A 14,781-nucleotide genomic window follows, 5' to 3' on the forward strand; every position below is an offset into this window, starting at 1 on the left:
GCACGTTTATAATGGGCTTTTGATTTTTCTTCATTTTAGCTGCAGCTTGAAGTTTAAAATGTCAGGTGCAAGAAAGGTGGGCATGGTTTCCCCTAAAAGTCCTGATAGGTCAGTCTCCAGGGACTGGCAGGCCGAATAAGGACTGTGGACTGGAGGTTTCCCCACTCCTGCTATACCATAAAAGCACTAATGTACATTTTGAAGGTACAGTATAAGTAAGTTTAAAACTCCATTGTTGTCTGCAGCAGCACTGTCCATATGTAGGCAGCTGGAACTTAAGGATTTATTACAACACCCTTTATTACTGTTGTAAATTTCCCCATCCCATGTAACTCAGCCAAACCCCTTCTGTTTCACCATCATGAAGGTGACCGTTAAAGAGGAAAGACCACAATACTAGAGGTTACCTTAAATTCCATAAAGTCTTCTGGACTAGTAAAATTAGGTACTAAATGAGGCCAATTCTGATATAGATGTGGGTTAACTTATAGACAGACCCGGTAGTAAACAGCAATGGCTGAGAGCACTCTACTTTTCTGCTCTCAACAGGAAACCACTCTTGCTTGCTTACATGGACCACTACCCAGCACACAGCTACGGGTACATAAAGGTGCATTCCTATGCCCAATTACCTGAGAGTAAACCCACTGAATGGGGTTTCCTTTTGAGCAGACATGCATATAATTGCACTGTAAGTCCCACCAAATCTGTGGAGCTTAATTGCAGCTAACTCTGTGCTGGACGGTAACCTCCAAAAGGACAAATAGATACCAACTGCCTTCCCATGGCATTTCCCCTTACACTGGAAATGCAAGACTATAGCAAGCACTGTCTCTAAGAAAATCACAGCAGTAAGCTAACCCTTAAGGATAGCAGTAGAAACATGAACCATGTTCTGCCCCCAAACAACAAAAAAAGAAGTCTGCAATTGGAGATTTGCTAGCAATTCCATCCATCAAACATGAGACTGAATAGAAGATGTCTAGTTCCCCATTAGCGGTGGGGGCTAACAAAGAAGAAAGCTCTTTTCATGCATCAGTGGATAGAACTAAAAAAACATGAGGCACAGAAGAGATTTAAAACAATGGGTGAAGTAAGGTGCTGCTTTTAAACAGTTTCTTTTCCTATCCTAATAAGCTGTGCTAGAACAAGTGATACTAGAGGGATATTAATCACTGGCTACTGAAGGACTTGAAGTTCCCTGCAACTCAAACCAGAATAGTTGCCCCGGCAATAAAAGTATTTTTAATACTGACATAACAATATTGTTTTAATAAAGTAAATTAAGTTTAGATCCTGTTGGCCCGTGAAGTTTTTCCATCACTTTTTACGAGCATGGGAAGTTCACCTTGTATCAGTTCAAACCTGCCACATATTCCTATGTATTTTAAGCAATTATCACCTTCACATTGACTTTAATTTCTTTTATCACAAAGAGAGGCTTCGCTGGGGAATCCTATACAAGTCTACTAAGTAGTAAGTCCCACTTTGTTCAATTAGATTTACTCCCAAGCATAGGAGCCAACTCCTAGGGGCTGAGGTCCCTTTGCCCCCCCCCGTAAAATATTTGAGGGGGCCACTCCCCGCAAAGTTTATGGACACTGCTATTCAAATGGTTTGTGTGTGCTGTGTCATGTGATTATGTTGGGTGGGGTTTACCTGCCCCCCCCAAAATACATTTTATTCAATGTGGGCATCCCTGCTCCCAAGGATGTATGTTTAGGATTGTGGCTTTATTTATTTACTTATTGATACTTTGTTAACAAAATGGGACACGGGTGGCACTGTGGGTTAAACCACAGAGCTTAGGACTTGCCAATCAGAAGGTCGGCAGTTTGAATCCCCATGACGGGGTGAGCTCCCGTTGCTCGGTCCCTGCTCCTGCCAACCTAGCAGTTCGAAAGCACATCAAAGTGCAAGTAGATAAATAGGTACCGCTCCGGCGGGAAGGTAGACGGCGTTTCCGTGCGCTGCTTTCGTTCGCCAGAAGCGGCTTAGTTATGCTGGCCACATGACCCGGAATCTGTACGCCGGCTCCCTCGGCCAATAAAGCAAGATGAGCGCCGCAACCCCAGAGTCGGTCACGACTGGACCTAATGGTCAGGGGTCCCTTTACCTTTCCCTAACTGAGTTAACAATTACTTTAAAAAATAACACAAGTAGAATTTCTCTATCAATGTAATGTTTTAAACTATTAAACATGAAGTTTGATAAGATACATAGCAGAAGAAACAAGAGCAAGTGCACCAAGGAGTGCAACTATTCTTGACCATCCCTCTCTGTTCTTGATGACCTGTATTGTTTAAAAAATGACAAAGCACCCCTAAGGAGAAAAAATATCCCTTTAAACAAACATCTCTTATAGCTGTTAATGCATGGGAGAATCTCTAACCTGGCCCTGAGGCCTAGCCAGACTCTAGTATTCCCAGCTCTCTTTCCATCGCCTGGGGCTCTCTCCCCCCCCCTCCCCAATCTCCCTCCCTTTTCCGGCACTTTGTCACCATTATAATTTGACTGCATTCCTGGGCATGTGACCCACTTTAAACAAAAACACACAGAGATTGCCATCACCTAAGAATCTCGTCTTTTACAATCAGGAAAAGAGACTAAAGGGTTGGTTTGCAGTCTCTGTGCTTTACCTCCTACTCTGGTCCAAAATGGCAAAAAAATATGTCCACTGAAAGTATGAGGAAGAATTCCCACTTTAAATGCTGATGTTTTGCAAAAATGTCTTGGACCGGGTATTAACTTCCACTTCATGTCTGAAATCTAAATGCCCATGGATTCAGATTGAGTTCTAATTGTTTTATTTATTTGCTTGGAAATTTGTATCAGACCCCACAGCAAATTGTCAGGGAAACTCAGAAGATCGGGCAATAGCAAGACAGTCTGGGTATGGGGTTTAAAAACAGCATAAAACCACAAATAAATACAAAAATCAGATTTGAAGTTAAAATAAATCAAAAGGCATGAGAAAATGAAAAAAGTGCCAAAATAACTGTGGTAGGCACCAGGTAAACATCTGGGAAGGGCATTCCATAAGCATTCTGTATCAACACAGAAAATACCTTTTCCCTTGTAACCTGCCACAGCTTACCCAGCAACAAAGCTCATCAAGGGCCTCCAGTGAAGATCTTAGGTCCCAAGTAGGCACATATGGAAACAGGTCCCAAGTAGGCACATATGGAGACAGGCACATATGGAGACAGGATACCCTTTAGGTATCCTGATCCCGAGCCTTCAAATTGTGCCTGGAAATGGATCAGGAGCAACTGTAATTGGCGAAGCACTAGTGTAATTTTCTTACTTAGAAACTTTACCGTGGCAGCTCCCCAAATGTAGAACTCTCTCCCAAAGCAAATTAGACAGGCTCCTTCTCTCCTGTCCTTTAGACAAGAGGTTGAGACATTTTTGCTCTGCCGTATTTTCTTCAACTCTTTTATTGTGGTTTTTTAACTGCACTGATATTTGATTATTTCAAATAATAATTTTTTTTGCTCTTCTCAGAGCCAAAAGTGAGTATAAGCACCAGTGTGAGGCCATTTTGTGGACACTGCAATAAACCATAGTTTCTCGTGCTAAGAACAAGCCAGAAAACCCTTTCACGTTCCTCCCCAAACACGACTGCAAAAATGAGGTAAGAAACCTTCACTTCTATTTTGATTAACCACAGTTTAGTGTTACATCCAAACTCTAAACAGTGTGTAATCTTAAGTGTTGTTTGCTGAAACAAGCCATAATTAGATTAACTACTGTTTCTTGGTTTCAGATGAAACAACCGCAGTTTAGAAAAAAACTGAGGCTTCCAATCCTCTTTTTACAGTCATTGCAAAGGATAAGAGAAGGGAATGGTGTGTGAGCTCCAAAATCACTGCAGTTTGTTCCTATCATAACAAACCATGATTTACTGTGACATCCAAGCCAGCTCTACAAGTCTTTTATTGGATCTACTTCCGCTAGGGAATGCGCCAGCTTTTCAGATTTAAAGGATTGTCTGCACATGCCCACCAGCAAAAGCTGACTTGGAAGTTATTACCATACCCTGCCTCCTTCCTCCTATGGTGCTAACACAACAAATAAGCCTAAACCTAGTAAAACACCATTTTAGGATGCTTACAGAGACAGGATTGTACTTGAACCAAATAGGAGCGCTGGCCCTCTATGCCCTCAGGCATCATGCTGTCCACATTATGAAGAGTCAGGAGCTTTCTTATCTACCATTTATCCACTCTGTCACTCTGAAGAGCTATCAATCTAGCTCAGAAATATTTCTTTTTCTTTATTTTCCTAGAATCCATGTTTAAGCAGCCTAGTTCAGATGTCCTAAACTGGTAAAAACATAGGAGGGGAAAGCAATGCAGAGGACATAGTACACAGACACAAGATTTAATGTTAATGTTCCCCTTTTAAGCTATAGATTTCTTGTGTTAGAATCTGAAGCAATGTGTAAGAAATGAAGATATTATCACCTTATTGACCCTACATATTTATCTCTTACTTTAGTCACCCGCTTACAACACTAGTCGATTTATTCCGCACCAAGAGTCACCTTAGACAGATACCACATCAAAAAGCTATTCTAACTACATCTTCTTTCTCCTTTCTTTGGCGATCACTCATAGCCAAGTAAGATTGTCTTCCATGGATATGGTCTTAACAGTGTGTCCATAAGCGACTGTGGAGGCCAATTCTGGATCCACATGTCCTTCAAAACTAGGGACATAGGTTTCCGGATGGAAGTTGATCATGGTGAGGATTGGCCAAACGTGCCTTCCTCTTAGCATGTTTCTTGTTTTTGTCCTGAGTTCATGCTTCTTCAAAGATCATGACGCATTTGGTAGAGACTATTCTTCAACTGGAGCGCTTGCAGGCCAATGTTCCCAATTATCTGGGCTTATACTGCATTTTTTAAGATTTGCCTTGAGAGAGTCTTTAAACCTCTTTTGTTGTCCACCGGCATTTCACTTTCCACTGTTATAGATATAATGCAATAGTATATACCGGTAATCTATTAGCCCCTTGGGTAATCTGATATAGGCCTAAAACGGTTTGTAAAGTATGGTGAGGAGTTAAATTATTTTTATTTGTCTTCTTATTTCCAAGCCAAACATCTCATAACACCATCCCATTTGAAACATATCTTCATAATAATTATTTTAATTTAATCTTTAATAAATCTTATTTTATTGATGTTATATAACCTTGGTATGATCAAAATTCTTGTAAAAATCCATGGATGACACTAAAATGCATTTGAGCTATATGTAGCCTGGAAACTATATGTCATAGCTCTTTCAGTTTGGAAGCAAGTCCTATCAAAATGAGACAATTTATTTCCAAACAAGGATGCTCAGGTGCAGGGTGTTTGCTTAAAAAACAAAACACTATGTTCCACCACTCAGCTACAGCTCACCCCAGGTATATTTTTATTTCTGAATAGGCAAGTTTAAAAGGCAGAGCTAAGGCCAAGAGTAAGATGACAAGAAGGTGTACGATGAATAAAACAGAGTCCAAGTTAACTACCACATTGCTGGTCATAAAACCGCAACGGCAAAGAATGCTCTGGCGTTCAGGGAAGGGGGCTCATCATTTCTGACAACACCAGGAAGCACTTTAGAGATGTTGCTTTACAAGATCTGAAGGGAACTTTCTTACAGACTTTTGGTTACTGAAGGGCAGCATACAATTTTTTCAAATTATGCACTCAGTCACCACGTGCACATACTGTAATACAAGACCTCTCTTCCTGCTGCAATGTACATTTGGGCAAACTATATTAAAATCAAATGGCCCTTTCCTGCTCCTGCAGGTGATTGATCACAATCTCTTTCTCCCTGCCACCGCCTTTAAAGAAATGCTAAACTCAATTTTTATCATCACACAGAAACCGTTAAACAAAACCTTTTGCAAACTTCTGAAGACGACAATAAATACAGTTGTGAACCTTGGCTTCCTAGCTCCCATGTGCTCTGAATCAAGTACTGCAAATTCCATACTTAATAGTAAGTTCAAATACTCATGTGGACATTTAGAGATTTTTTTTACCCTGTTTGTTAGAACACTGCACAATCCACCATAGATCATGTCAGAGACTAATACCTTAATCAATCTACCCCACCTGCAATACACAGCTGTGCACAGTACAGAAGCTCATTCCATGCTGGTCTCCTAGGAATTCAAAGGATAAAGAGAGAGAGCAGAAGCCAAAATGTATGCTCACATAGAGGGCAAATGGCATTCTACAATTATTAGATGGGGCACCTCCAGTACAATAGGAAAGCATTAGTAGTCGTGCACAAGGCTGGAAACCTGAGGCATCCAACTCTTGATGAGTGTACCAAAGTGTTCTGAGATTATTTTCATCCTTGTGCAGGAATAGCCAACAAGGATACTCTGCCAATGTCTCCCTCTCCTAGGCTTCTGGAAACAAAATAAAACTTATAATGTAATACTCAAACTGTAATTTCCATTTTAAAAACTGACAAAAAAAATGTCAAAGTAGAGAAACCTGACCAGAACACCATCAAACCCTTGGCTAAGTGAGACGATAACCTCCAAGACCAGTACACTGCTTATTTGTTTGTTTGCATGCTGTCATTCCACCAAACAGGGCTCAAGGTGGCTAGCTAACAGTAAAAAACAAGTAAAATATAAAATAACAAAACATTAGCACACATAGGTAAAGCATCTGTAAAACGAACAAACAAAACTGGCTGTTGAGCAAACTGCAACATTTACACTGGCAAAACTAGTGAGCTTATAGATGCTAGTTCATTTCTGGGCCCAATTGAAGGTGCTTACATTACGTCTAAAGACCTAAATGACTAGAGCCCCAAACATCTGAAAGACCATCTCCTTTCCTACAGAACTCCCTCAGATGTTGCATAGGAACCCTCTTCATAGTTCTGCCACACTCAGACATTGGTGGGGGTACAGAATGGGAGAAGGCATTCTCTGTGGCAGCTCCTAAGCACAGAGGCGCACCTGACACCTTCACTATATAGTTATTGCCATACAGGTTAAGTATTTAATTCGTTCCGGAGGTCTGTTCTTAACCTGAAACTGTTCTTAACCTGAAGCACCACTTTAGCTAATGGGGCCTCCTGCTGCTGCCACGCCGCTGGAGCACGATTTCTGTTCTCAACCTGAAGCAAAGTTCTTAACCCGAGGTAATATTTCTGGGTTAGTGGAGTCTGTACCCTGAAGTGTATGTAACCTGAAGCGTATGTAACCTGAGGTACCACTGTATACTGAAAACACAACTGTTTACCATTACTTTTGACACATGATAAATATACACACAAACTAGGACCCACCTTATGCTTCTGAATCAAAATTGTTTCAACTGATTTTAATATTGTCTTTTTATATTGTTGTTGCTCACCCTGTGACCTTATGGTGAAGGACAGGTAAGAAATCCAGTAAATAATAATAGAGGCCAAAGGTATATTTGAATAAATATGTAATTGCTTACATGTCAGAATAAGTATGTAACTGCCTGCCAACTGAAATTCAGCAGAGATGGGGCACCCATGGATCTTTTCTGGAAAGAAGTTGGTCCAGTAGCAGCCATCTAGAACAGCAGCCATCTCTCAGTTTCCTGTCAAATGCAGCCTAAAGCTGGTTTGAAATGGATCTAGATAATTCACCTCATCCAAGAACAGCTGGAGCTGAGGTACCACTACATACTCAAGAACCTCATCCAAGAATATTGAATATTAGAGATTAGTTGGAAATAATCCCATATGGTTGGATTTGGAGAGGTGTTAGCTCAAAAGTCCAAAACTAATGTTGAAAGCAATATTAAAACAAACAAACAAACAAACAAACAAACCCTGAAATTTGCCAATAGAAACCTGTAGCTGTGACTCTGACTACCACAACTTATTTTCAAAACTTGTTCCTTTCTGAAGTCCTTAAACAAGACTAATATAAACCTTCATAATTTTACCTAAAATTAACACACAACTGGCAACCCCTAGTCACCATCTGCACCTGCACACAAGATCTGAGAAATTCAAAGTTGTTGTCTGCTTCACCGTAACTGTGGGCCCACCTTATCCCACCCATAGCTCCATCTGCCCCATGATAAGCATCTGTTATGCGGCAGGAAAGTGGTTATAGGTACTGTTCACTGGCAGGAGTATAAAACCCAAGTCCAAGGACTAGTGTATGCTGTACAGTGTATTGCTGTACATGTCTTCTACTGCAAGCTAAGAAGCACATAACCAGTTCAGTGTCTGACCACAGGCAAAAAAAACCCCAGTACTACTATCACACAATGTGCTCAAATCTAGGAAGCCTTATAATGCCCAGGGATAAGAAGCAAAATACAGGAAGAGGCCAATTCTAAACATTTTCCCACCACTCTTCACACAGTCACACTCATAATGCTATTGAGGTATTTTAAGAGTCCACTATACAACAGGAAAATGCAATTAAAAAAAGCCTTTAAGAAAAGCTAGTGAACATTTAAAGTTACCTCGAGAGGTTTATATATGCTTTCATTTGTACACTTTCCTCAGTTGACTGAAATTTCAGATTATTGTTCAGCCTTTCACTTTAGAAATAAGAGTAGAGGCCCTACCAACTACTGCACCTGTTATGCTGTATACCTGACCCCCTCCTGCATCCAATGTAGAGCTTATAGTTAATGAAAAAATACAAAAATTCATTTCCTCAGAAGGAAGGACAATATAGCACAGCAAGCAGATCCCAGGTGCTGAAAGATACAACAATCCTACAGCCCTCACCCCTGCCGATTTCAATGTAACTATCGCCCAAGACACTAGTGCAAAGGGAATTTCCTTTACTACCTCCCACAACCCCAGGTCTTGATGTGTCTTGGTTTTCCATTCAGCAACATTTTTAAACAGATTAGCATAATAGGAGATTTTTTGGAAAGAGCATTAAGTTCTAAAGCTATCTTTAAACTGTTCAGGGCCATCCAACTAATGTTAGTCAGGCCCAGTAGAATCTGTTTGAACTTTAATAATTATTTCATGGTTCTTGGCTCATGATTAACTGAAGATTTTGATGTTTTTAATTCAAATGCATCAGATTTTTTTAAACACTTCAGGTTCTGCCCCTATGAACCTTATAACATACACTCAAATGAAAGAGTCTCTCTCCAACCTACTACTTCAGATGTAGCTAGAGATGCCAGAGATTGAACTAGGGGTCTGCATATAAGAGATGTATGGAGCTAATAGCTCCTCCCCATACTCCTTCATAAAATACCATTGATTCAATTGTCACTACTAGTAAACTGGGTTTTATTAAATATATAGCATAGCATCTACATGATGAACATTTCAGCTGGTCAGTTACCAGCTGAAATGTAAACTATTTAGATGCTATGCTGCATCTGTTGCATCCAGCTACATCATGGGGCAATTTATGCCACAAATTTCTTCAGAAAACAAAGGAGGCGGGGAAGTAGTGAAATTTTCCTCACCACATGTTGATGATATTGGCAGTTTGTTTCCCACACAATTACAAATGCAATGATCCATGCGCATGAAAGTGCAACATTATACACTTCCCAGTTTGAGCACTTCAGAAACAAACCCGGAGGACAGGGTAAAGGAAGATAAAGCAAATCAGGAACACAGTAAGTTATTTGCTGATGTACATTAAGTGCATTGTTTTAACACTGTAATTTTGCATTAACTCCATCCCTTAAGTAGAGTTTGAGTAGAACTTAAACATACTAATCAGTAATTAAGCATAGGTCAGAAAAGAACCAATATAATTCAGCTGTGATTCCAGCCTTGCTACACTTGAGGGGCAGAGTATCCAGAGTAATCACAGCAGGCCCACAACTACTACCAAGGCAACAGGAATACACAACACCTTTAATCGACCTTTAAATTTCCTGCATATTAAAACTGAAAAGTCCATGCTGACAAAGAAGTAAACTTGCTTTTCTTCCACTTTCTGTATCAGGTTATAAATTATTAAGAAATGCCCTATCTGAGACTCAAGGCAGTCTGGGATGTCACATGGAAATGAAACTAGACCCAAGGCTTATTAGGCATCTCTGGGTCTCAAAGTGTTGCCTTCTGTTCAGAACCAGGGCTGTACAACCCAACAGACAACGCAACCGAGTTCAAAGAGAGTCTGAAGTCAATGGGACTTACTGCCGGGTGTGTAAGGGTTGGGGCTGCAAGAAGGAAGCCCCCCCCCTTATTCTGGAAGCATATAAAGGTAAAGGTAAAGGTACCCCTGCCCGTACGGGCCAGTCTTGACAGACTCTGGGGTTGTGCGCCCATCTCACTTAAGAGGCCAGGGGCCAGCGCTATCCGGAGACACTTCCGGGTCACGTGGCCAGCGTGACATTGCTGCTCTGGCGAGCCAGAGCCGCACACGGAAACGCCGTTTACCTTCCCGCTGGTAAGCGGTCCCTATTTATCTACTTGCACCCGGAGGTGCTTTCGAACTGCTAGGTTGGCAGGCGCTGGGACCGAGCAGCGGGAGCGCACCCCGCCGCAGGGATTCGAACCGCCGACCTTTCGATCGGCAAGTCCTAGGCGCTGAGGCTTTAACCCACAGCGCCACCTGCGTCCCTACCTGGAAGCATATATAATCATACAATTGTAGAGTTTGAAGGGACAAGCCCACATCTACATCTTTTTGAGTGTTACCTAAAGCGTGCCTCCAATGCTAAATTGTAGTGAAAACAGGCATCCGCTGTCACAGTAATAGATGCCCTAAAAGCCTGGGTTCCTTGCAAGATTGTGGGATCTAACATTGGATGGCACAGATCAATGGGTCCAGGACACAACATACCGTGTCTAATAAGGTACCTAAGGACAGTATGTCCCGGGAGAACAAAACTAAGCACAGTTCGGCCCCTGAACTGATTGTGTATCCCAGGCTGCTTCGCGCCCATTACGAGCCCCGAACAAGATCTCCGCCCCTCCGCCAGGGCATCCGGACTCCTCCGCGGGAATCCGCAGCGGTCATCCTCCCTCCCTGCCTCCCTCCTTCGCCGGGCCCTGGCGCTTCAGGAACCCCCCACCTCCCCTGACAGAGCGGGCGTGGCCTTGGTTACAAGGGCGCCCCTTAGCAACCAGCTAGGCCGCGAAGCCCCGTGTTTTCCCAGCCGGCTTTTCCCCAGCCCAGGCGCTTACAGGTCGGCGCCGTGCGCGCTGAAGCCTGCGTTGAGGCAGGAACGGGCGAGTCGCCTCCACAGCGCATCCCGGCAGGTGAAGCGGCAAAGGCGGCGGCAGGTCTGGCCCAGGCGGCCCAAGGCCCGCGCGTCCAGGTACGAGCAGATGAGCAGCAGCAGCTCCTCCGGCAGCGCCCACAGTGGGCAGCGGCTCTCCGCCTGCGGGGGGCTGCCCGGCCTCCCCATGGAGCAGAGGCCTCGCCGGCCCGGGCCCGGCAGCGACAGACTCGGAAACGCCGCCGCCGCCGCCGCCGCCGCTGGGCCCGGGTAGGCCGCCGCTTGTCGGGGGCGGCGGTTCCTCCCCGTCTGGTCGGTCAGTCACATGGGTACGTCCCGCCCTCGGGAGACCGGCCCTCGGTAGTGCGTTCATTGGATCCGCGATGGTTTCAGGGTGAGAAAAGGGGGAAAGAAACAGAGGGACTCCCTCTTGGCACGGCGGGGACACGTTTCTCTCCTCAGGAAACATATCGTCATGTTACGATCCGCAAACTTCTCAAATTCTGGAAAAGTACAGTTGCAGGCAAAACCCACGTCTGCAGCCCAAACGCCAATAAAAGAGGAGTGTGCTAGGGAAACGTGCCACTTCCCTTTCCATTGGTTGTAGGCAAGTCTGTTTTAGACACACAAGCACGTTTTGCAATAGGGGGATAATAACATACTGACGTATTTCACAGGGTTATAATGATTAAAACTGAGGTGGTGTATGCGCTTTGAACATGCCAGAAATTCTATATGAGTGCTAAGCTTTTTTTATCTCTGTGGTGCAATCCTGTGCTTGTTTACTTCCCATTGAAGTACCGGTAAGTGTTCAAGCATGTATGACTGCAACCTGTGTCTTATAAATTCCTTACAGGATCAGTTCCCCCAAGAGAAGATGTGCATTGCCCAGGCTGTTGTTTCAGAATCAAGAAAATTCTGAACATGCCGAAATAGGACGTGGTTTGTGTCATAGTAAATTAAAGCCTGTGGTAGAATTTACACCTATTTTATGGTTGGAGGTGCTGGTTATGTACACATTCACTGCTTAAAACGCCAGGAGGTTGTCTTCTCCCCCCCCCCCCATCGTTTCAAGTTGCCTTAAGTTGCTGTACAGACCAGAGCGGGGGGGGGGGGGGGGCAGGAATATCTTCATCCAGTCCCCATGACTTGCTTAGCTTCCACCAGCCAAACTCCAACTCACTGAAGATGTGATTTGTAAGCACAGTTTGTTAACTGGCTTCCTGCTGAAATATAGCATATAGACACACAAGCTAACTACAGTAGTGCAATGATACAATAAAGTATGTACCTTGATTTTGATAGAAATGTGTCTTCAGAGCCTTTCGGGCCATTCCTGTAAGATCTCAGAATATGTAGATATTGACACCTGCTTGTCCAGCATGCAGACTCCACTTGAGCCTTTGTACTCACATACCAGAGGATGCAGGGAATAACTAATGCAAATAATTAATATCCAGCAAATTGGACATGTTGCAAAGTTCCTTGTGAATAAACATACATTGTTCCCTCTGCACTATCTCTGTCAATATGGACCAAGGCATTCTCAGGGCAAGTTTTATTCTCTGTGCAACTTATTACCAAGTACAACCATTTCCTTTTGTGGGAGAAAAAAAAAGGATACATTCAAAAATACTGTCAGGGAAGCTAAGTCTGTTTCTGGTCCTTGGCAGTCACAAGCATTCAGATAACAGGAGTGCTCTATTGCTGTAAATAAAGGTAAAGGTACCCCTGCCCGTACGGGCCAGTCTTGACAGACTCTGGGGCTGTGCGCCCATCTCACTTAAGAGGCCAGGGGCCAGCGCTGTCCGGAGACACTTCCGGGTCACGTGGCCAGCGTGACATCACTGCTCTGGCAAGCCAGAGCCGCACACGGAAACGCCGTTTACCTTCCCACTGGTAAGCGGTCCCTATTTATCTACTTGCACCCGGAGGTGCTTTCGAACTGCTAGGTTGGCAGGCGCTGGGACCGAGCAGCGGGAGCGCACCCCGCCGCAGGGATTCGAACCGCTGACCTTTCGATCGGCAAGCCCTAGGCGCTGAGGCTTTAACCCACAGCGCCACCTGCATCCCGCTCTATTGCTGTACTGTAATATTAATCTAAATGTCTGATACAAATGACATCTTTTTTATTTCAGAGTCAGTGGAGCTAAATATTGGCAAAGCTACTTTCTTCATACTGTTTCCTTGAAATGGATCTATTACATGCTACACCATTTCTAGCTGAAAAACAAAACATTCTTCATCTGTCAGATGATCATCAAAGATGCACAAGATGTTCAGAATGTGAGAAGAAAAGGTTGGGATACAGTCTTTGTTACAGTTTTTGAATGGAATAAAATAGCTGGTGCTAAACCATATGCTGCAACGTTTCCAGTAGTATTTGGCAATGGCTGTATTAAATATCCTTTTGGACCTGATGATGATTGTAGACTTCAATGCAATATAACTTGCAGACAATGTTTCTTCAATAAAGCAGAGTTGAAAACAAACTTAAGACCGATAAGTGTGGTTTTCAGTCTTCACATCAAGTAGAGCAACTAGTTAAGTAACATACCATTTGATCAACACTTTCCATAGCTGCACTGTCTCCTAGGACCAAGGACCAAGTTAAACCTCTTCTTTCACCTCTGAATTTGAAATAAATTGTTATATTTATAATAAATTCTGGAAAAGTGTGATATGAAAGAATAAGAGTTATTAAAGATTACATCAAATTGAGCTAAGAAAACTGGAGGATGCCATCAGCATAAAATCATAGAATTGTAGAGTTGGAAGGGATCCCAAGGGCCATCTAGTCCAGCCCCCTGCAATGCAGGAATTGCAACACATGAAAAATGGCCATCCAGCCTCTGCTTAAAAACCTCCAAGGAAGGAGAGTTCTCCACCACTCGTGGGAGTCTGTTCCACTGTCCAATAACTTTTACTATCAAAAAGTTCTTCCTGATGTTTAGTTTGAATCTCCTTTCTTGTAACTTGAATCCATTGAATTTGGTCCTAGGTCATTAATGAACACTCAGCTAACTTGGATATGTATATGGAAGCAGAGTAATCAAAGATTCAAATACCAGGTGGAGATACATTTGCATGAGAAGTAATTTACCACTCCAGTTATTATAAGATCTTCACAGGTAAGAACATCAACAAACCTGTTCTGTAGCAGCCACAAATTCCAAAAGTGTGAGAGAGAATTTCTTGAGATCACTGAGAGGAAAGTTGGTGAGAAATGCCATTATTATCTTGTAAATTCCTGCACAACCTACAGTAAACCAATTTGGCATATAAGCAGTATATAAATTAATAATGATACAATATCTGTATGATACTCATGGAGTAAATTAACAGTCACCTGTCCGAGAAAGGTTTGTATACAAAGTTAAGCATATAAAGTTAAGCATATAATCGCAGAAAGGATGTTAGGCATGTCCAAGGAAATGTAAATCTGTTCAGCTGATATAAATCTTGTAGCCATGAGGAGGGAGATACTCAAGTTGTTTTATATAATTTGTTGGACATACTAATTTTATTAGTATATAACAATACTCAGAAACAAATACTCAGAAACAAATTGGTTCATACACATTGATTTAACAAAACAAAATAAAAAAATT

The 14,781-nt window shown here is 42.7% G+C and overlaps 1 protein-coding gene and 1 long non-coding RNA gene across 2 annotated transcripts in view; one reads left to right on the plus strand and one right to left on the minus strand.

Moving 5' to 3' along the window:
* FBXW4 (F-box and WD repeat domain containing 4) overlaps positions 1-11,801 on the minus strand; it is a 75,392-nt gene extending 63,591 nt beyond the window's left edge. Inside the window, exon 1 of the mRNA XM_079977485.1 lies at positions 11,136-11,801. Coding sequence (XP_079833611.1) covers positions 11,136-11,359 — 224 coding nt within the window. The 5' untranslated portion in view covers positions 11,360-11,801. The remainder of the gene's footprint in view (positions 1-11,135) is intronic.
* On the plus strand, positions 11,129-13,662 carry LOC307216856. The gene is made up of 2 exons (XR_013839338.1): positions 11,129-11,269; positions 13,309-13,662. It is a non-coding gene; the product is annotated as an uncharacterized lncRNA (long non-coding RNA).
* Positions 13,663-14,781: the final 1,119 nt, after the last annotated feature.

Source organism: Podarcis cretensis (assembly GCF_951804945.1).
Source record: "Podarcis cretensis genome assembly, chromosome: 5".
In the NCBI taxonomy this organism is placed as follows: Eukaryota; Metazoa; Chordata; class Lepidosauria; order Squamata; family Lacertidae; genus Podarcis; species Podarcis cretensis.